The sequence below is a fragment of the Ostrinia furnacalis genome, unplaced genomic scaffold (genome assembly GCF_004193835.3).
Source record: "Ostrinia furnacalis isolate ACB-3 unplaced genomic scaffold, ASM419383v2 OfSCF4144, whole genome shotgun sequence".
NCBI lineage: Eukaryota > Metazoa > Arthropoda > Insecta > Lepidoptera > Crambidae > Ostrinia > Ostrinia furnacalis.
In genome coordinates, this window is record NW_021134383.1 from 3,188 (window position 1) to 27,248 (window position 24,061).

General features: G+C 39.9%; 2 protein-coding genes across 2 annotated transcripts in view; one reads left to right on the forward strand and one right to left on the reverse strand.

The window, feature by feature from the left end:
• Positions 1–2,366: 2,366 nt before the first annotated feature.
• The window catches only part of LOC114358907 (homer protein homolog 2-like), a gene marked incomplete at its 5' end in the record, with an annotated part of 38,621 nt that continues 16,926 nt past the window's right edge, over positions 2,367–24,061 (forward strand). Inside the window, 4 exons of the mRNA XM_028313072.1 lie at positions 2,367–2,498; positions 3,639–3,818; positions 7,103–7,168; positions 8,304–8,440. Coding sequence (XP_028168873.1) covers positions 2,367–2,498; positions 3,639–3,818; positions 7,103–7,168; positions 8,304–8,440 — 515 coding nt within the window. The remainder of the gene's footprint in view (positions 2,499–3,638; positions 3,819–7,102; positions 7,169–8,303; positions 8,441–24,061) is intronic.
• On the reverse strand, positions 10,299–21,356 carry LOC114358902 (adult-specific cuticular protein ACP-22-like). Its single transcript, XM_028313065.1, has 4 exons — positions 21,283–21,356; positions 13,039–13,197; positions 11,379–11,475; positions 10,299–10,817 (listed from the first exon to the last, which is right to left on the reverse strand). Exons 1-4 carry the CDS (start codon positions 21,295–21,297, stop codon positions 10,597–10,599), a joined length of 492 nt encoding a protein of 163 aa, XP_028168866.1. The 5' UTR covers positions 21,298–21,356; the 3' UTR covers positions 10,299–10,596.

The window sequence follows — 24,061 nt, forward strand, 5'->3', positions numbered from 1 at the left end:
CCAGCTCTCGAAGAGTAAAAATATCACGAAAAATGGGTAAATGCGCCGTACTTTATTGCAAAAATTATTCCTGTCACACAAGAAATGTTTCTTATCACGCGTAAGTACATTTTAAATCTATTATAGTAGCTATTTTTTCGTAAAATAAATAAAATTTGATATGTAAACAAAATATGATTACGTCATTTTAAAAAGTACTCATTGTACATGTAAATGCTTAAAACATGTAGCATATTTAATTTGGTTGGATTATAGGTTTCATTCATTCATTCACATCTCATTTTTTATGACGTAAAGGGCTTGAAAAATGTCGATAAGTTTATCGATATATATCATGACATAGACCGCAGATTTGCCATGCAGATGCGTCAGTGAGTACTAATCTGCGCGACTTGTGTCACCCCCTGATGCTTGGCACCCGGGGCGGACCGCCCCCACCGCCCCCCCCCTTACGCCGCTACTGCCTCCACTCCAGAACCTTGCTGCCCCATCGGCGTCAGTTCTGCGTACTATGTGCCCTGCTCACTGCCACTTCAGCTTGCTAATCCGTCGGGCTATGTCAGCGACTTAAGTTCGTTTATGGATCTCCTCATTTCTGATCCTATCTCGCAAAGAAACACCACAAAGCCCGTGCTCTTCATAGCACGCTGTGTTCAGGTCAGGTTATTCGAATACAGACTCTTAACTGTTCGCTATGTAGGTCATTTTCGCTTTAAGGTACCGGCAGAGCAGAATAGGGCTGGCCGGGAGGTTTTGGCCAAGTCTTCCATTTGCCTCTAGTAAATTATAGAGGGTCGTGCTCCCACAATATCCTCCTTGTCACATCTCTTACACGTCCTAAACAGAGCTTACTCTGTGACTCTGTGTGAGTGATTCAAGAAAACATGGTGGATGGTGCTGAGACGTGGCGTATAAAGCTCGGTGACCATTGTCAGTCCACTCTGCAACGTCTTAACGAAACTGAAATTAACCTAGTGGGAACAAGATTTATCAATTTGTGTTTTCCAGTCTCTAATTCTCCAGAGCCACTAGACAAAGTAACTTTCTCCAGACCCCTAATTCATTTAGTAGTTTCAATTTCGCGATCGCGTCATGGTGGAAACTGGAAGGAAAGTAGCTACTAAAAAAGATTGGAGCGTATTCCGAATGAAAAACTTCACGTACTCTTATGTAACTGTCCAATTCCCAAAACAGAGGTCCCACATATTATCGTCTTACATTTTAGATTATATGTCAACTCGCAGACAGTTCATACATAACGCAAGGAGGTAAGCAACTAAGAAGATTGGTGTAGTGCGAAACATACATTATGTATGACTCATGAGCTGGGAAGCAGTTAATAGAGTACATTACCGTTTCAACACTGTAGAAACGTAAAATACGCAATGTTTCCTGTGAGTTTTTGTTTGGATTGTGTGAAATGGGGACCATTGTGGTTAACATTGTACGAAACAATAAAACATTGAGTTCGCGTGAATTTCGGTCACAGAAGACTTGTTTTGTATCATTATATTAAATGTTGTTTACAATGTAGCTTACATACTTAAAATTAATTATATCTGTTGCCTTCATTCGTATTACTTTGCCATTTTAATTTTAATTGGAGTGTGTTCTAAGAAATGTAGTATTGTGTAGTAGATCTTATTGAGAAAATAGTATCTTAGAAACATTTATTTACTTTTTTGTACGAAGCGAAGGCGCTACCATTTTCGCTGCCTGGTACAGTGATTCAACTATGCCGGAGGTTACGGGTTCGATCCCCGTACAGTACAAACATCGGATCGGTAATCAGTAGATAATACTTAATACAGCCGTTCTAGGTAGGATGCCCGCCACGATATGACAATAACATCATAATGTTAGCAAAATCAAAATCAAAATTAAAATAAAAAAACGGGCGTAAATTACCTTGCTAAAACGATACACTGGCGCGATGGCGCCTGACTGGCGCGCATCCTAGGCTGGTAGGTATGTATTATCATCCATTCTCATTAATCATTCTTTAATCCGTACTTATTGCTGCGTTTGGTCCCAAAAATATTATAATCTTCGTTCATTAATTTGTTTCAGTCAAATGACGTCCACCGCTAGACAAACTCCTCCCTCATTTTTTTCTATTATTATCACATATTTTGATGGACAGTAACGTCCACGGGCGTTCAGGTAGTAAAGGATGACACGACAGAACGCCTAAAGACGTCATAGTTTTTTTTATGTGACAGGAGGCAAACGACTTGGCTTGTTTTGACTCGTTTTACATTGACACTACTCCCATAGGCAATGTATGTGAATAAGTAGTGTAGTATTGGGAAGTAATTCTTAACTTGTACTGTTTTATTATTCTATTCTGTCCTATTTGTCGGCAGGCGGTGATCAACAGCACCATAACGGCGAACATGACGTTCACGAAGACCTCCCAGAAGTTCGGGCAGTGGAGCGACGTCAGAGCCAACACGGTCTACGGGCTCGGGTTCGCGTCCGAGGCTGAGCTTGGGAAGGTAAAGTACACTTTTATCAACTAGTTATTTTGATTTGTCACGATAATGATGGCACCTATTCCAGATATTCCCGAGAGTTGAAAGCCAGAGAAAATTTATGTTTAATTTTTTTTTTTAATTACCTACCTTTATGCATCGTGGTTCATTACCAACACTGAAATCCATGAAGCTCTGAGCATGAGAACTTTTACGGAGGAGCTAAAGCTGACAGGGAATAAATATAAAACGCGACTGGAAAATCACCCAAATCAGTTGGCTACTGCGTTGGCAACCATCAGCTACACTAAACGACTGAAGCGCCACGATATACTTGGTGGCAGATGGTGAATGAGGAGTATACTGCTGGGGAGCTCCTTCAACATGTTAAAACTGCATGGAACAAATCTGCTTATAGTTTGTAGATGCTTATAAATAATTTGCTGATTGTAAATGAGCGCAAAAAAAACCTACTTTTGTCATCAATGCCTGTGTTGTCTATTGTGGTTTGGAAACGATGAATAGCAGATAGAGTTCAGAATTTGTTTTGTAAAAATATTTTGAATCTGCATTTGCGGAGTGGACGCTTTAGTCTCAAATTATCAGCTGTAGATTGAGGCCGTTTTACTGTTTGAAAAGGCTCTTTTTAACACTGGTTAACAACTGCCACTTGAAAGCGTCACGCCTTTATATTCCTGTGTTTGGCTAAAGCCCGGTCTCTGAGCACGTAGAATTTTGTCCAATGACCCCAAGCTACCCATCCTTATCGCTCGCGAGTAATTATGTTGCTGTTGCGCTTGCACACTCACTGTGGGCGCCCGTCGCACAGTCGCAACAGCAATATAATGAGGGCTATCGTTTTAGCGCTCACCAGTTAGCGCCACTGTAGAGTAAGGTCCTGTCACTTGCTAGTAGCGAAGACAGTGGCGACAACTTGTGAGCGCTAAAGTGGTAGGAGGACTATCGTATTTGCACTCATCAAGATGGCGCCACTGTAGAGTAAGGTCCTGTCAATCGCCAGGGGTGCCAACTGTTAAGTATAAAAACGATAGCCCTCATTACGCGCGAGTGATAAAGATGGGTAGCTTGGGGTCATTGGACAAAATTCTATGTGCTCAGAGACCAGACTATAACCATACTAACCGTCGTTCCACCTGTCCCCAGTTCATCGAGAAGTTCCAAGAGGTGAAAGAGGCTATCCAAGCGCAGCAATGCTCCGGCGCCGCCAAGAGCGTCACGAACGGCAACAGCGGCGCCGCCACGCCGGTCGCCAGCGCCACCGCCAGCCCGCTGCTCGCCGCGCGCGCCCAGCCCGACGAGCCGCCCGCCGTCTCGCCCGCACAGGTAAACAGTCTGTAGGTGGTTGCACAGGTTCATAATACATAATAGGACTTACAGGGCAGATATGTACCGTCCTAGACTGCATCTTACTTAACACCAGGTGCGATTGCGGTCAAATACCTGCCTTGTCCAGCATAAAAAAAGGTCTGTAGTTGGCTGCACAGGTACATAATAGCGACACGGGTCTGTGGCTGTCTGCACAGGTGCCAGCCCGACGAGCCGCCCGCCGTCTCGCCCGCACAGGTACACAGCACAGCTGGCCCGGCGCCGGGAGCGGCACCAACGGCAACAGCGGCGCCGCCACGCCCGCACAGGTAAACAGTCTGTAGGTGGTTGCACAGGTTCATAATAGCCACACAGGTCTGTAGACGATTCCACAGGTACATATTATGTACTACATAATACTATGTATGTACTATATAATAGCGACACAGGTCTGTAGTTCGCTGCACAGGTACATATAACGACACAGTTCTATAGTTCGCTGCACAGGTACAAGCGACACAGGTCTGTAGCTGGCTGCACAGGTACATAATAGCGACACTGGTCTGTAGCTGCCTACACAGGTGCTAGCCTGACGAGACCTAGCTATCTCATGCGCATAGGTACACAGCTCAGTCGACATACAGTCTGTAGCTCGCTGCACAGGTTCATAATAGCAACACAGGTCTGTGGCTGCCTACACAGGTGCCGGCCCGACAAGAACTAGCTGTCTCATGCGCATAGGTACACAGTACAGTCGACATACAGTCCAGTCTGTAGCTGGCTGCACAGGTACATAATAGCGACCCAGGTCTGTAGCTGGCTGCACAGGTACATAATAGCGACACGGGTCTGTGGCTGACTGCACAGTTGCCCACCGGACGAGCCGCCCGCCGTCTCGCCCGCACAGGACTGTAGCTGGCTGCACAAGTACACAATAGTGACACAGGTCTGTGGCTGGCTGCACAGGTACATATAGCAACAAGTCTGTGGCTGGCTGCACAGTTGCCAGCCCGACGAGCCGCCCGCCGTCTCGCCCGCACAGGTCCGTAGCTGCACAGGTACACAGCACAGCTGGCCCGGCGCCGGGAGCAGCACCAACGGCAACAGCGGCGCCGCCACGCCGGTCGCCAGCGCCACCGCCAGCCCGACGAGCCGCCGGCCGCCTCGCCCGCACAGGTAAACAGTCTGTAGGTGGTTGCACAGGTTCATAATAGCAACACAGGTCTGTGGCTGGCTGCACAGTTGCCAGCCCGACGAGCCGCCCGCCGTCTCGCCTACACAGGTCTGTAGCTGGCTGCACAGGTACATATAGCAACACAGGTCTGTGGCTGGCTGCACAGTTGCCAGCCCGACGAGCCGCCCGCCGTCTCGCCTACACAGGTCTGTAGCTGGCTACACAGGTACATTTAGCGACACAGGTCTGTAGCTGGCTGCACAGGTACATATAGCAACACAGGTCTGTGGCTGGCTGCACAGTTGCCAGCCCGACGAGTCGCCCGCCGTCTCGCCTACACAGGTCTATAGCTGGCTACACAGGTACATTTAGCGACACAGGTCTGTAGCTGGCTGCACAGGTACATATAGCAACACAGGTCTGTGGCTGGCTGCACAGTTGCCAGCCCGACGAGCCGCCCGCCGTCTCGCCCGCACAGGTAAACAGTCTGTAGGTGGTTGCACAGGTACATAATACATAATAGGACTTACAGGGCAGATATGTACCGTCCTAGACTGCATCTCACTTAACACCATGTGCGATTGCGGTCAAATACCTGCCTTGTCCAGAATAAAAATAAGGTCTGTAGTTGGCTGCACAGGTACATAATAGCGACACAGGTCTGTGGCTGTCTGCACAGGTGCCAGCCCGACGAGCCGCCTGCCGTCTCGCCCGCACAAGTCCGTAGCTGGCTGCACAGGTACTTATAGCAATACAGGTCTGTGGCAGCCTACACAGGTGCCAGTCCGACGAGACCTAGCTGTCTCATGCGCATAGGTACACAGCACAGTCGACATACAGTCTGTAGCTGGCTGCGTAGGTACATAATAGCGACACAGGTCTGTAGATGGCTGCACAGGTACATAATAGCGACACAGGTCTGTGGCTGGCTGCACAGGACTGTTCCCACTTCACGTTTCCACCGCTGCAACTCCTGCGTAGCCAGACTGTCATTAGACTATTAGTGGCGCCCGCACAGGTTCACAGCACAGTCGACGAACAGTCTGTAGCTGGATGCATATGTACATAATGGCGACGACAGGTCTGTTTGGCTGCACAGGTACATAATAGCGACACAGATCTGTAGCTGTCGCCAAAGGTGCCAACCTGACGAACGTCGCTGCCTCACCGGCATAGGTACACAGCACAGTCTGTCGCTGGTTGCACAGGCACATAAAAGCGACACGGGTCTGTAACTGTCTGCACAGGTGCCGGCCCGATGAGCCGTCGCTGTCTCGCTCGCACACTTACAAATACATTGGCATCTGTCTTCCTTCATGATTCAGGTATCTGGTTGTTCACACAGGTACTTTATAGTAATAACATAGCTATACAGATGTGTAGCTGTCCGCACAGATAAGATGGAGCTGCACAAGTGTATTTAATAGGGAATATGCATCGATTTTAAAAGTTCATAAATTATGTATTTCGTTTTTTGTATGTATTAGTTACATCATAGAATTTCTGAGAAACTAGTAGGATTGAAATCGGACTGGAAACAAAAAGTTACAAGTGTTTAAACTTTGTATGAAAAGAAGCTGAGCGTGACGTCAAATGTCACCCGCCTATAGTAACTTGTATGGGACTTTGCGTGTCGTTCTAACACATGATCAAAGACGTCATGAGATTTCTAACGTCTATGGTCTGGTCTGCGAGCACGTAGAATTTTGTCCAATGACCCCAAGCTACCCATCCTTATCGGTCACGCGTAATTATATTGCTGTCGCGACTGTGCGACGGGAGACCGCAGTGAGGGTGCGACCGCGACAGCAATATAATTACGCGCGAGCGATAAGGATGGGTAGCTTGGGGTCATTGGACAAAATTCTACGTTCTCACAGACCGGGCTTTATCTATATCATAAGTATCTTTTGAAAGTTTTCTTAAATAAAAGCACCGATTGATTTGATAATACTAAGGCTACTGAAATGTGAGAAATAAAATACCTTGCATATTCCCTATTGTCCGCAGGGGTACGATACGTCGAGACAAGGTGGACAGCCGCCCGCACAGGTATGAGCCATAACGAGGTTTAACACATTATGTCCCTTTAGAAGGCCACAACATTAATAATGTTATTTTGTTCCAGGTCAAAACAGATAACGACGAGATGATGGTACACCAAAGAGCGCATTCGGTTTCATCGACGTTGCAGGTACTTATTTTCTATTATATCTATTGCGTTAAGGTCATAGCAGACTTATCAACTCGGAAAGGGATCAGCACCGTATCGCCTTTCACGAGCTGTCATCGTCTTTCGCGCGCTGTCAACCGCAAGGTGAGGCGTTTACGTCGTTACGTTGCAGTAGAGTAGTTGAGTTCATACAAAGAATACTGACCGCCTCGAGTTGATACGGTTACGATTCCTTTCCGAGTTGATGAATGTGCTTCGTCCTTTATACACCGTGAATTTTCTTTTGGCGTAGTCTAGGTCAGATACTCCACTTGTCTCTAGTCAATGAGGGCTATCGTTTTAGCGCTCACCAGTTAGCGCCACTGTAGAGTAAGGTCCTGTCACTTGCTAGTAGCGAAGACAGTGGCGCCAACTTGTGAGCGCTAAAGTGGTAGGAGGACTATCGCATTTGCACTCATCAAGATGGCGCCACTGTAGAGTAAGGTCCTGTCAATCGCCAGGGGTGCCAACTGTTAAGTATAAAAACGATAGCCCCCATTGGAGTGGGTCGTGCCCTTGTAGTGGAGACTATACTCATAGTGGGTCTAGGACAAAGTGCACATTATAATCGCAAACCAGTCGAAAAATGGTCGATAGGCCTTTCTTTGTATGGAGTTACGACAGATTCGATTTTCGATTCGATCAAAAAGTGCAACTTGTATAGGGGGCTGATGATGATGTGTTCGAATCCTTTGCTTTTTTCCTTAATCATTGTTCATGACAAGAGTACTTTTATAATGGGAATTAAGATTTTCAATAAGTTGCCTAAAATTATCAAGGCTTTAGAAGGTCCGCAATTTAAAAGAACTCTTAAAGATTGGCTAATAATGAAATGTTTTTATAGTTTAGAAGAATATTTTAATCATTGTTGAAATTCTAAAATATGGACAACCCACTTAAGTAACAATGTAAATTATATTATTCTCTTTACCTACCTATATTGTACGTCCGAAATGGGCAAACTGTCGGTTCCTGTGTTATTTAACATCCATGTAACAACAATGTATGCACAGTTTTGACAATAAATGACTATCTATCTATCTATTGTTTTTGGACCTCAACAGAAGGCAATAAAGTCCAAAATGTATTTATTCATTTATCATTTTTCTTTGTATAGGGCGGCTACGCGACCGTAGGCCGGGCGCCGCGCGGGCCGCTGGCGTCTGTCGCGGCGCCTATCGAAGCTCCGCCCGAGGGGCCCGACCACCAATTACGCTACGAAAACGACCGCTTGAAGCTTGCGCTGGCACAGAGGTACGTGGACTCTATCTAGTTGTAATATTGTTTTCTTTTTTTGTTTTTTTTTCTCTCTCTTTTTTGTGATCTCCGTCCATAACGCCCCCTGTTGCGCGCCTTCTTGACTGGTAGCCTCAATATGGTCCCGGTCAAGAGGGCGCGCAATCCGCAATCTTCGTGTTGGTTCCCGCTGAAAACCAGCTTCTCGACATGGCGCTAGTTATGTCGCGAATATAGCTGAGCGGACGCCTCTTCAGCATAGCTTGTAGTTTAATGTTTAATGTTATATGTACTGTATTTTTATTTTATTTTTCTATGCTGAATAAAGTATTCTTATTCTAGTTGGAATAGGGGTTATTTTACAACTAATTTTAAAGTAGGTCCAGAGATAGGGAAACGACTGTATGCAGCGGGAATAGTGGCTTATTTGCTACGAATTTGTCGTTAGCGCCCATCGAAGCTCCGCCCGAGGGGCCCGACCATCAGCTGCGATACGAAAACGACCGTTTGAAGCTTGCGCTGGCGCAAAGGTAAGACTACTCTATGTAGCTGGTACAGGGGCTATTTTACAACGAGCTTATAGTCGGAGAAAAGCTAAGGAGACGACTCTATGCAGCGGGAATAGTGGCTTATTTGCTACGAATTTGTCATTAGCGCCTATCGAAGCTCCACCCGAGGGGCCCGACCACCAATTACGCTACGAAAACGACCGTTTGAAGCTTGCGCTGGCGCAGAGGTAAGATAAGATAAGAAAAACTTTATTTGACACAAAAAGAAAAAAAAAAAATGGACTTAAAACTATACACGCATATTTTTGTGCCAAGGTAGGTGGACTCTATCTAGTTGGAATAGGGGCTATTTTGGAATGGATAAAATGAATTTGTAAAGTTGTTGCGCAAGGTTGTGCGCTGGCGCAGTAGTAGAAAGACTATGCAGTGAGGTATGGGCTGTTTTATAACGAACTTGTAGCTTAAAATTAAATAATTTCTTCAAACGTGTGTGACCTTAGTAGCTGTTCTATTTTTTATTTCGTGGATAACGGTGCTGGTTGTGCATTTATTTAAGATATATCTGTAAGACTTTGTAAAACCGTTTGTACAATTATTTGTTATCCCTAATAAAATAAAATAAAATAAAACTACGCTGCGAGAACGACCGCCTCAAGCTTGCGCTGGCGCAAAGGTAGGTGGACTGTATGTGGCTGGAATAGAGACTATTTTGGAATGTCGTCGTCTGAAGATGCGCTAGTCCAGAGGTACAGTCAGTGTCAAATAGTTTGTGACACCCAAAGTGACCAAAATGTTGACAACCCAACTTTATTCCAATTGTAACAAAGACGTGTTGTTTGGGTGTTGACGTGCTTTTGGCTACTTTGGGTGTCACGAAATATTTGTACGCTGAATACCTATTTGATATGTGAAATAAACAAATGCGAAATTTTTCAAGATTTATTCAAATCGTAAGAGTTTTGTACAACGCTTAAACACTAATTAAAACATGAAAACAGTAACAACAGCAGTCTTAAGCAAATTACAATACAGCTTGTTTTAAAAGCTCATTCTTACATCATTCGAGAGAATAATATATCGATTCTTTCTTAGAAATCGTTTCTAAATTGTTTCTCGTTGATTTTGTTTAAAAGCTAAAGCACTCATTTATCATTCGAAAAGATAAAAACATTCAAATAAGTACAACTATTAAAGCTTATCTATAAAATTTCAACAATAGAGCCCATATACATTTACAAGTAATTTGAATGAAAATTTCAGTGTTCCAATAAATGCACATCGCAATTATGTACTTTATAAATAATATAGTTTGTTAATAAATTATTTGTAATAGAAACGTTTGTATTATGTATGGGCTTATTTTAAACAGTCTAGGTATGTCAAGTGCGAAAATCTTTTCAGTCTGAAAGCACACACTATGATACGAAATTTAGGTCATTTGGTACAGACGACATTTTCGTTGTAAAATAGCGCTTATGTACTTGCATTATAAGATGCTACAATTTTAGCTATAAAATAAGTGCTGTCTATTGCAGTCAAATGACTGTAACCTATGAAGTAATCATGATAGAATCACATGACTCCTAAAATGATTTTCACATAATCGTTCCATAGTAGACTTCTTTCAGACTCAAAAGATTTCATCCTATAATTTATTTACTTTTATTAATGTTCGAATCCTCCAGCAACCGGCACGAACCCATCCTCAAAGTTATTGAACTCGTGGTACTGGGGCTTGTACTCCTCAAAGTGCTTTTGAGGTTTGTACTCCTCGTGTTCCTTGGGGGTTCCGATCTTGTGCACGATGGCATTGAAGCCGTTCTTGTCGTCGGCTTCGTATTCCACCACGCGTTTTGTGCCATCAGTCTCTAGGAGGGTGTATGTGCCTGGAAAAGGGTGATATTTGAAATAAATAATAGCCAACTTGGCAAATTCCAAAGGGCGATGGAGCGTACTATGCTCGGAGTCTCCCTTCGTGAACGAATCAGAAATGAGAAGTTCCACAAAAGAACCAAAGTGACACATAACTCGCAGAGCTATAGCTTATACTGATTTATGTTTTCGTCAACTTGAAAAGCTACTCCTTGGAGATCTTAACAAAAAATACACGAAAACTAATAAGGCTGAGTTGCACCACCTAACTTCAACCGTAACTGTACGGTAACCGGTGTTTTTGTATGGAGTTTGAGAGACTAGACGTTGGTAATAGCCAAAGTAAGATTTTTTTTCGTCAGGAAATGCATGAAATTGCATACCCACTGGCCCGGGGGAACCAGTGGGTATTGTGAGGCTCTCCCTGCAGGATGGGCAAGGCCTACTCAATAGCTAAAGCAAGATGGTGCAACCCAGCCTAACATAATACAATTTTGTGAAGGAAGAGGTCTCTATCTCTTTCTTTGTTTCTCCTCCTTTCTTTCTCTCTCACACTATGTATTATTTCGACTCACCCTTGACCTTGTCACCGTCCCTGGTCTCCCAGTGTTCCTTGTCGTCTCCCGTGTGCGGGTCCTTCACTGAGTAGTCGAACGCGTATTTGGGGTGCGCCTGTTGAAATAAAAATTACCCATTTACTTGGTTTAAAAAAAAGTGGGTAGTTTTTTTTATGCAGAACAAGGCAGGTATTTATTGATGAGCTTGTGTCGCACCTGAAGTAAGGTGCAGTCTAGGATGGTACATAGTTGCCCTGTAAGTGTGTATTCAACCTTGCCTAGATAGATGGACCTCTTTTCTTATCCCTTCTAAGTAAATTGATGTAATCAACAGGTTCTTTCCAGCAAAAAAATGGGGAAAGAAGCAAGGAAAAAATTATCACCATTTAAAACTCATACAACTCATTTTATTTTTGCAAGTAAGCTTTTAGAAAGCAAACACGTCCCAATATTAACCCTACCACTGTTTCGGGACAAAAAATAGGCACTGGCCCATTTTAAATTCGAATCTTTATAATTTACTCAATAACCAGTAAATATCAATCGAATTTCCATCTTATCTCAACCTCGCCTGATTAGCAACAATCCCAGAACATTCAATCGCGTCAAACTCCGGGACGTTTCCAGTCCGTCGAGCAAATCAATAAACAGACGCTAACTAACCGATGACCTAAATAGTCCCAGGTGGCCGTCTCTATAATAACTCAATATCGAAATAGACCGGAGGTAACCTCACCTGTTCGATTCCTAGAATAGTAGACGGAGCTTAGCTGAATAAAATGTGACCACTACCAAACCGTAAACTTGACAGTTTTTAAGTGAACTTTGTTGCAAAGAGATTAGATTCAGATTTGAGTTGGTTATTCAAAGTGATAAATGTGAAAATTATGAATAATCGCCGGTTATTATGAATAATTACCGCATGATTTGGTAAATGTTATTAATATGAGGTCATTTATATGTGTATAAAACTAAATAGGCGGCTTAGGGGTGGCCCAAGGGCCACCCCCGCCGCACCTTAACCTATTTTTCACTTTATAACAAAATATTATGTTACAGGCATCATGGAAAAGTAATATTATGCAAGAAACTTTCCAAACTCACTATGCCAAATTATATTAATATATGATTATCAAAACGTTCAAAAGTTTGGCTGTACACGAGCACGTACACAAGATGTTGTTCTCTTTTATGAAATTTGTTAGTACTAAGGTTGAATTAATTAATAATCACTATTAAATGTGATTAATTTATCACTTTTACCGCGACTGTCGGTAATTATTCATAATAACCGGTTATTATTAATAATTTTCAATTTATCACATTAACCGTAACATATAAAATGAGGAGATCTGTAAACGAACTAGTCGCTAACATAGCTGATTAGCAAGCTGAAGTGGCAATGGGCAGGGCACATAGTAGAACTGACGGACGATGGGGCAAAAGGTTCTGGAGTGGAGGCCACGTACTGGAAAGCGCAGCGTAGGACGTCCACCCACAAGGTGGACCGAAGACCTCATAAAGGTAGCAGGAAGACGCTGGATGCAGGTCGCTACCAACCGAGCAATATGGAAATCATTGAAGGAGGCCTATGTTCAGCAGTGGACGTCCTGTGATCGAAATGATGATGATTAACGTATGTAATTATTTCCAAAATGGCCGCGCCTATAGCACTCACGTGGTAGTCCAAATCGTAGTCATCATGGTGTCCATCGATGCTCTGCTGGTGGTGCGACACCGCCTTCTTGTGGTAGCCTTCCAGCCCGTGGCTTTCGAAGCCGTACTCCTCGAATTGCGCCAGGGTTGACGTCATCAGCACCATGATTGGCAGGGCTTTCTGGAAGTAAGAAAATGACACGTTTAATAGAATTATTGAAGAATGCCTTGTTGAGATTATAACGCGCATAGGAGCCGTTAATTTTCTAAGTTATAGCCAAAGTTAAAACACTATTCATAATCAACTTTTCTAAGGGAACAGTCGGTTGTTCAAAGTTGTACCTATTTATTTTACTTTCTGGTGAATCGAATTCATTTCGAGGCTTGCAACTGATTAGTTCACTATAAAATACTTGCATTTTTAAAAGTTTTAGAAATATCCGTTGATCCTAATGGTTGATTATGTTTTAGAGTAATGATGATCATAGAACAAACATGCCTAGGCCATTTGCAAAGTATATAAGTAGTATATCCGTTAAGCTAGCACCCATAACACAAGCATTAAGTTGCTTACTTTGGGGCTAGCTGGCGCTGTGTGAAATTGTCCAAAGATTTATTTATTTATTTATTTATTTGCGGTCTCATACAAACATCGTATACCACTAAGCAATACACCTAAAGATAGTTTTCAACTCGCTAGCGGAACTGTAGCCAGCCCGCTATCTTAATAAATCCAGCCGGCAATCTAAGTAGGAACCCGGCAATTTTGCATTTATCTGAACCGCGTGTGCATTTCCGACTGCCACGCTCTGGTCGGGTAATTGGAACACGATCAGAATCGAAATATCTGTCTACTAGCTTTTGCTTTACAACAGAATTGTGTGATAGATTAGGTCTTAAAATAAATCAACATACGAAGCTTAAACGCCCGTTAAATAGATGCGAGCTATCGTAATAATACAAAATTGTTATTGTAACGACGACGTGCTGACTACTGCTGGCTGACAAATTACTTGAAGTAGTTTTTAAACAAATTAAAAAATCAAGCGTAACTACGCCACGCTGCCCGCCGCCGTTTGAAAGGATGGATGGATTCTTGTTAGGTACTCTTTCATGCAAAAAATACTGAACGGATTTTGATAAAACTACAGTATTATTACATCAGAGTAACTTAATGCCTATAATTTTAAAACTATACATTTTGACATTACAGCAAGTAAGTCGGGGTCTTGCTGTACCGAAATCATTATCACGCGGGCGAAACCGCGTTCAAAAGCTAGTTGCCTAAAGCTTCGCATGTCTATAATTTATAGTAGCCTACATCCCAACCTACTCTACTAACACCCAATTGACCGTGCAAATCGATTTCACACGAAAAGTGCGTGCGTTACAGATTATGTCAGTAATTCAATTTAATCGACAGTGTTGCCAGTGTTATGTATTGTTATAATGTATAGGAAATGTTATACGTTGATCAATGTTATCATGTAAGAACCCACGGGTCGTTGAGTTTGATAGAGGTGTTTTATGTTAATTATTCCTTATTGATTTAGGGTGGTCTTCCTTGATGATTTGGCTCGTAAATCTAAGTGATATGTGATGTATTGCCTTCCTTGATGCTATTAGCATAATACAGTGTGTCCGGACATGTAGTGATCAAACTTTAGGGGCGTAATCTATGGACAATTTTATCGATTAGTTTTTAACATATGATTCGATCGCAAAGTAGTAAAACCTACCACAATTTCGGCATTAACTTTAAATAACTAATAAGGATAATCCTTATAGAATAAAAATATTTATTAAAAGCTTGCCCTACCACCTCTTCAGGGCTTACATATTATGGGCTGGTGCTGAGAAGTTTTTTTTTTTAAATTACAGCGCATTGAAAAATTACAGAATCAGACTTATTATTTTGGAGACTCAGTCCAGTTACCGAGAGAAAAATATGTATTAGTTTTGTAATTTGAGTCTTCTCTTTAAGTAAATTTGAAAGGATCCTTCCGCATAACCGTCGCAGTCAGTTTGCATTTATGTCATCTGCGAAAACAAATCCGATGACAGCCAACTTCGAGACTCGCAAGTTTCACTCGGGATGACGGAGCGTTTTGCTCTCGTAGGGTTGCCAGATCCAACCGGACTTGATGCTTAATTTGGTCGGACATTTTACCCTAAAAGCCGGACATTCATGGTACACACGTTCTTGAATTCGAGGAAAATATTTTTTATGTGCTAGCAAATTTTTGTGCTCTTATTGGTGCCCTCTAACACGCGATGCCCTAAGCAATTGCTTAATTTGCTAACGGGTTAAACATGCATTGCCTACATGAAAACATAAGGTATTATGTTAGCTAGTGTCTACTGTTATTCCAAAGTTACCACATAAGGCCCTGCAGACACATAAAAATCTTACAATAGCCGGACAGGCCGGACGAGAAAAAATTTGGCCGGACACGTCCGTAAAAAGCCAAACATGTCCGGCTAAAGCCGGACACCTGGCAACCCTGCTCTCGTGAAATCACATATTGATTACATTAAGCCGCGGTGTGTTTAGTTATGTCACACAGCGTAAAGCTTGACGCAAGTCAGCGTGTGTAATTGAGTACAAAAGCTACTTTTCTGATGATGCGTCTCATTACCAGTTCTGTGACGTCATTTACTAGTAAAGGTAGACTTTACTAGTAAGATCATCTCCAATCTAATCAAAGTTTTGGTCTTGGAGATCACCCGTCAAGTTTGCTTTTTATGTAACTTCTAGGTTAGTTGGTTTTCTAGATAGGATTCATACAGAACATTGTGACTGGGATTCTTGTCAGAACTTGCCCATTTATTATCTCAAAGCACTGATAGGGTTAAATATCAGTATACTGGGACGTGTAAAAGCATTTTTAAAAAACCTATTTGCAGAAAAAATATTTTTTGTCACGATGTAATAGATCTCTACATCGTGAATATCTTATTTTATGTGTGCCTCAATTTTACGTTATAATTAGTCGATATTATGGTCGTCTCACAAGTTAGAAAATACCTCCGGGGGTCAATTAGAAAAGCAGCTGTTCCAAGCAATAAGATAACTTGTAATTACTCCCTCGAGAAGAACCATTAATTACGCTAGGGAAATCTCTTCACATACGTTTTCTTTTGACGCGGACTGTCTAGTTTAACGCCCGTATTTACAAACATTACTATGAGGTCTCACAGTGCGCGTGGACGCACAGGGTGACATATGAACCAATCAGAACTCTATTTAACGCTGTGCGTTCGATTTCTGCTTCACTTAAGCAAATATTGTTTGTGAATACGGGCGTTAGTCACTTTATTATCTCATAAACGTAAATGGATTATTCCTACGTTGAATTCATTGCTAGTGCAATGAAAATCTTGGGCTTTACTGGAATATACAAAAATCACAGAAGATAAAGTTCTATACTGAACAACAGTGATAAAATATTGTTTTTCCTATTCTGTCAGTTTTGCGAGTAAATATGTATTTTCTGGGTAAGCGTGTTTCATCTTAGACATCGTCCTCACTAATCAATTGGGATCGAGGTCAAATGCGGATATAGCCTCGTCTAATAAACATTTTTTCCTTGTTATTGTGGATTAACGTCAATTTGCCATTATTGAGAGCAACGTTCAAAAATTGCAGGGAATTAAATTGCCTTGAGGACTTTCGGACGCACAATTTTTCGCGCTGAATGTGCTAATTTTATTGACTTTGATCATCACTTAACCATCACATACTATAGATTTATTTGTAGATGCTGACTGTCACATTCGGTTATCATATTTGCGATTTATTTCAAGCCTTCTATAGTGGCTGGCAATAAGTAGGTAGTTAATTTAGGTAGCTAGGTAGTTGAAACTTCAAAATTTCAGACTATAGATTTTTCATCTACGAAGTCCCATTTATATGGTAGGCCAATTTCACTTGCAATCTTCCCCATGATGTTTCCTCAACACACGGACATGAATTTACTAATGAGCCGACTTTTACGATCATTTGTCAAACCGACAGGCCAATTTGGTTAATTGTTTGTTTTTGCATCGGCTATGAGGAAGCACCATTCTTCAGTTTATGGTCCTGGACTATCGGTGTTGGCAAAGCGTGCTTTCGCGGACTTCCTGATAAACGGCGGTATATCAAGCTAAACCATGCAGAGGTGGTGATAGGGGCTATTTTGCATCAAAAATCTTTATTCTGACCACAAAGTCTGTGCTGTTGGTGTTTGGTCTATACCTTGACTTGTCGTCGTTTCAGCCAGATGACGTCCACTGCTGGACAAAAGCCTCCCCCAAGGATTTTCATAAGGACCAGTCCTGGGCTACCTGTAGGTACTTCACGCGACCTTTCTAGATCGTTTGGTCTAGTGCTATTGGTTTGTTGAGGACTAGCGGCAGGTAGGCTTAACGTCCAGCTAAGCCAATGATGTTTATCCTCTAATAACGGTAATTTTTTATCTATTTAACTTGTCAGATCAGGCCGATCATCACTTGCCATCAGTTAAGATGCAGGCCAAGAGTTTCCTCGTTGTGGATAAAAAAAGTTCTCACAGCTGTTAACGAGACAGCACGCGTAATTTTTACCTAAAGGTTTTCTTTCAGAAATGTTACGCCTTGGCATTTTTAGCTAAAGGCGTCAATAACCCAATTCGTTTATCGAGGTGTCTATTTGGGGCACAAATTCACATAAAATGTAAAGCAATTTGCTTGCTATTTGTATTCTAATTAAAATACTTATGGTTCAAAGTGCCAAAGACCCATTTAACAATTTCCTGCAACGTGTATCGCGTGATGGCCGGAGGGTGCGCGTCACGCACAGTTTTCACTGTTTTTTCCCGCGTCTTCATTTCGCTTGACACTTTGTTGAGGCGCCATTAAGTTGTTGTCTTGCGTTAGTTTATGCGCATATGTTTGCATAATTATGTTGTTGTTAATTGAAGTAAGATTTTGTGATAGGAAAATAGAGTTTTAAAAATGTAAATCAGTTTCCTATGTCGTTGAAATAATGTTTCGGCACTGAAATTGTTTTTAAAGTGTGTTATTTTTGTTAATTTACATGTAAAAATGTTGAATACAAGACATTTTTTTTCTCTTCTAATAAACATTATGTAACGACATCATAGATTCAAGTCTATAATAAATTGGTTGAATAATTAGACCAATTATCTTTTTTCAAAGAAGTATTTTGGATATATTTTAAATAAGACAATTATCTTTTCTTAATCAAATGTCCCACGGGTGCCTTTCCCCATTCATTAAAATAAACTTTTTACGTTCACTACAAAAACCTTATTAGAATGATCACTTGTTTAATGCCCTCATTAATTATCAAAGAAACTGATCAGTCAATTATCCAAGCAAAGTATTAATCGACAAAACAATGGAAACTTCTTCGGTACTTACTTTTGCCAGTCGTCAACGCGCAAAAAATATGGAAGTGCTAAAGGAAGTATCATGTTGAAACGTTCCGCATTTCGGTACTTTACGTTCCTACATTTCCTAAGTGGTTCGATTACACAGTGGACAGATGCTACTGGAAGTTGGTAAATGTAGTGTGTTGTGTACACAAAACATATACAGGCTGTCCCAAAAAGTAGTATCAAGCCGAAGCCCAGAGGTAGAGCATCAATAGGTCGAATCACACCCATATGTATGTTCTTCTAAGTTGAAAATTGTATAATGTTTTGCTAAAACTTTATATCTTGCATCAAAGATAGGAAGGGGAATATATTTTTCACACAATTTCCATTAATAGAGAACTGTTAATAAAAAAGAAATTGCGAAAAGTCAACCCGGAAAAAAGATAACAAAAATGAAAGCCTACTGTAAAAAAATTACAAAATTTATGATAACTTCTAAACTACAAAAAATCGTAGAACATACATGGGGGTGATTCGGGTAGCCCTACTGAACTTCTGCTCTTCTTCTGAACTTCAGCTTGACACTACTTTTGGGACACCCTGTGTAAAGTTTCATACGTGAAACTTATTTGCCCCATATTTCTATGTATCTCTTTGTGTTATCCTCTAGTATTAGATGCCCAAGTTAGTAATGTTTATTTTATGTCAGTCGATTACTTACTTATTTCCAAAATCTAACCTAAATGATGGTTTAAAGAAATGTCTTATAAAATAGTTGGTCCTGACAACGCACAGCCAAAGTAAGTGGGACAAGTAGTCTAGATAGTTGTTTAGAATATTTTTATGGATATACAATTTGTTGTGTGCAATAACGTTTTTAAATAAATAATGTCAGAAATAATTCGTGTTATGGAAAATACGTATGTATATTTATTATGAAATTATATTATTAACAGACATAAAAAAGAGGAGCTAGTTATATTTTTCAGCCTCTTCAAACTTTCTAAGTAGAACGAAGCTGTTTAAAACCCCATTAATTATGTTACCTTTAATCAATTACTTTATATTGAAGTTTTCTAATTAAATATCTTAACAATGGATTGTTGTTAACTTACACTTTCGCCTTAATTAATTGTTTACTTTTTAAGTTGAAAATGAAGCTTTTGATTAATATGAGGACGATAACATCAAAAATGTAACTTTTATTTATTTATTCATAGTTATAAATAATGTCTAAAAAGTTATGTGTAATAACATTTGCATTTTAAGTATTTTTTTAATTTATAAATCTAAATGAATAAAAAACATTTCAAAAACTGAATCGGCTGAAAATGATGGTGTGAGTTTTTGACATCTGANTGTCTGTCTGTCTGTCTGTCTGTCTGTCTGTCTGTCTGTCTGTTACGCTTTCCCGCTTAAACCTCGCAACCGATTTTGATGAAATTTGGCATAGAGATAGTTTGAGTCCCGGGAAAGAACATAGGATAGTTTTTATCCCGGTTTTTGAAACAGGGACGCGCGCGATAAAGTTTTTCTGTGACAGACAAAATTCCACGCGGGCGAAGCCGCGGGCGGAAAGCTAGTTCTGTTAATAAAAAAAGAAATTGCGAAAATTCAACCCAGAAAAGGATAAAAAAAATTAAAGCCTACTTGTAAGAAAATTAGTCATGAAATTTTAAAAAGTTACAACATTAATGATAACTTCTAAACTACAAAAAATCGTAGAACATACATGGGGGTGATTCGGGTAGCCCTACTGAACTTCTACTCTTCTTCTGGATTTCAGCTTGACACTACCTTTTGGGACACCCTGTGTAAAGTTTCATAAGTGAAACTTATTTGCCCCACATTTCTGTGTATCCCTTTGTGTTATCCCATAGGGATATACAAGAGTATCCCCAGATTATTTTATGCCATTCGATTTCTCACTTACTAATTTGCAAAATCTAACCTAAATGATGGTTTACAAAAATGTTTTTACTTATAAATTAGTTTGTCCTGATAACGCACAGCCAAAAGTAAGTGGGATAAAGTATTTTTAAGGATAAATATATTTTTTTTGTGTGGAATAAAGTTTTTAAATAAAAAATGTCAGACATTATTCATCGTATGGAAAATAATACTTACGTAATGTTTATGTATTATGAAATCATATGATTAACCGACTTCAAAAAAGGAGGAGGTTCTAATATTCCATTGTATTATTATATGTAGAAATGTCGGTTAGTTATATTTTTTAGCCTCTTCAAACTTTCTAAGTAGAACGAAGCTGTTTAAAACCCCATTAATTATGTTACCTTAATCAATTACTTTATATTGAAGTTTTCTCATTAAATATCTTAACAATGGATTGTTGTTGACTTACAGTTTCGCCTTAATTAATTGTTTACTTTTTAAGTTGTAAATGAAAGCTTTTGATGAATCTGGGCACGATGACATCAAAAATTTAACTTATCTCTTTATTTTTTTAATTTATTTATAGTTATAAAATTATAATGTCTAAAAAGTTATCTGCAATAACATTTGTATTTTAAATAATTTTGTAATTTATAAATCTAAATGAATAAAAAAAAACATTTCAAAAACTGAATTGGCTGAAAATGACGATGTGAGTTTTTTACATCTGACTTATGGGGCTACTTATTAAAATATTGTTAATAAAACAATACCTACTAATTAATTCTAGATAATAGGATAATCCAACTCTTTTGATAATATAATACTTTAATTGTTATGTAAATTAGGTTCAGATATCATCCGGTTACTGGTTGACTTAATTTGTCAATAAATTAACGAATTATCCTGTTAAAATATTTACATAATAGGTATTTCAAATTATTTATTCATCTACAACTAATTTAATCACGCACTGTCCAAAAAACAAACATAAAAAAATTACTCACAAACAAAAACGCCATTTTTTTTCACTTCTGAAATCACCACACACAGAAACAAGTACAAGCAATGTAAATTACTGACCACGTGCGAACAACTTATACCCGAGAAATAGTTAATTCTCCCCCCTGCTGAAGGGGGGCGCTGTGTATGGTAGGACACATACGTGTTGCTGGTGAACTGCGAATGTAGAATGTTTGCATCTTTGCTGAATGGCGGTCGAAGGATGCAATGGCCGAAATTTCGGTCGGTGGGTGGCAGGTAATACTGATGGGCTAGTGACGAATATATTTTTACACAATAGGCAATGGAGTGATGGGCTGATGATGAATAAAATCTTACACAAATACTTACTGAAATATTTATCTTTATTATGCTATCCTGATGAACCCTTTCGGTTGTTCTAATTTATGGTAAGAATTAGAATAAGAAAAACTTTATTTGACACAAAAGAAAACAGAAAAACAGAACAAAGGGACTTAAAACTATACACGCATAATATTTTGTGCCAAAAAGGCGCCCGCTCAGCATTAATCGAGCCACGCGTGCATGCACGCGTGCCCCGACGCTGGTTTTCAGCGGGTGCCTCTCCAACCAACATTTTAAATACAAAAAACAAAACATTAAACAAGACATTGACATTGACAAGAGGGCGCCACTATCTCACCGCACCAATTTTGCTATGTTGAGAAAATACAAACAAAAAATATAAACAATAAATTAGGATACAACACTGGAGTCGACTCATGACGCCAGCCCCCCTAGACAAAATGCACTTTTATAAATGAATCAAAAATCTTGGTAATTGCTTTGTAATTGGTAATAAAAATGGTACTTGCTTGATGTTATATTATATTTATTAATTTATGATATGTCTCTCAAAGAACTGGATAACAAAGCTTTTAAGAGGTTGTTAAAAGCTCTGGAGTCTCATTTGCACAACAAAGCTAAATTACATAATTTTGTGACAGCTTTAAAATCAAAATTCTGTGTTCCATAATAGATCATTTTAAAACTTCTATAAACTGCGTGGTGTAGACGAACATAAATTATTATTTTTTTATTCATATTAATGGCATTTTTATGAACCGGCCATGGCTTTTTGAACGCAGGTCTGGCCTGGCCAAAATAGACACTAGTTTGTAAGTTAAAATAGCAACCGTTAACATAGAATCGGCCTATTTGCATAACGTCCATTTTCGCACATTACCGCGACGCGGTTTATGTAACGAAAGTTTTATCTAATTGAGACGACGCACTATGGAGCGAAATTGAGATTTATGGACATAGCGATTTTTTTCACAATTTCTATTTGAAAAAAATACCTATCGATAGGTTACGTTATTCTGATGAANAGTGCGACGTTAAGTATGATGATTGTGATTTGCTATACTTGTAATACTGTTGCGTATGTAATGAAAATTGATGGAATTCCGCAGTTTACTCGGTTTTGTTTCGTTATCCAAATGGCCCATTTCGAAATTCATAGCAATGTTTTAAGCCTAAGTAAATTAAATTATGTTTTTACTGCCGAGCCTTTCATCGTTTCAATTAAACAGCCTGTAAGGTCAAAACAATAATGTAATTGTTTTGTGTATGTTTATAACGCAAATAATATGTTTACTCCTGGAGGATTTGAGGCCGGTGACCATTGGCTTTGTAGTCGTAAACGGACGTGTGACTTGTAAGAATATTATTTTTGCTCTTTGGGGTGGGCTAAATCATTTCAGACATAGGACAGCCAATGTGGAAAACATTGTGGGAGTGCTATGAATGAATTAAAATTATGTGGATACAAATTCAATTAATTTAGTTCAAAGTAGCATTTGTAACATGATAATACGATGTCACAGTTTAGTTTCATTGATAATGCTGTCATATCTACATAAAATTATATTGTGTCCATAATTGCATCTCACAGCTTGTGATAGTCCGTTACCCCGTGCATACTGCGGTTATCACCAGCTGTTACCATTGATAATGGGTTTGTGGTTTCCTATTTAAAATGGGACCAGGAAAGCTAACAAACTACAAATAAACGGTCTTGAACAAATTTTCACTGCTCTTAGTAATAAAAAAATGCCTTTTACAAAGCTTTGTGACAAGTACGGACAAATTTTGTTTTAAAGCTTTTTCACGCCAATCGATTCGGTTTCGTTTAAAAATTTTGGTAAGATAAGAACTTGATTCTAGATTGATATTAAATTAATCAAACCTTCAGTAGTACAGCACACTTAAAAAACTATCCAATCTTAAACTATTGTTTAATTATTCATGTTACCNTTAATGATTATTTCTAAATATTACGATTTTCCATTAAAGAAGAATAACAGTAACAGTGCTGTTGGAACAATAAACCTTGATTTCAACGATGATCGACCGAGCGCGAGCGTGTATAGAAATACGCGTGTGCTCACAGGCGCGTCACGGCGCGTGGCGGTCCTGACTGATTTGCAACTTGAAGTTGTCGCGCGCTGTAGGTAATTATCTCGGCCGGCATAGGCAAGTGACGGAGGCCTGATGTTACGCCAGTTAATTTACCAAAATTCTCACAATAATTGTATTACGAGTATTGTTAATAGATATGGTAAGTGGATCGAAAAAAGGTTTGCGGGTATTTAGTGCTCTATGGCATTCTTTCTCCCACCTTAAAATACTATTATACTTTACACGAAAACATATTACCTACTTTTTTTCTTTGACACAAACAGCCAAGTGGCAAATGCATAAGAAGCGCGAAATTTCTTTTTTACGAAGTAACGCTATCAGACAGCGAAAAACTAAATG

Excerpts from the sequence above, each read along its gene's own strand:
- LOC114358902 (XM_028313065.1), bottom strand. Across the intron at positions 11,476-13,038 it reads ACTACGATTTGGACTACCAC|GCGCACCCCAAATACGCGTT; the intron begins GTGAGTGCTATA and ends TTATTTCAACAG. Across the intron at positions 10,818-11,378 it reads GGACGGTGACAAGGTCAAGG|GCACATACACCCTCCTAGAG; the intron begins GTGAGTCGAAAT and ends ACCCTTTTCCAG.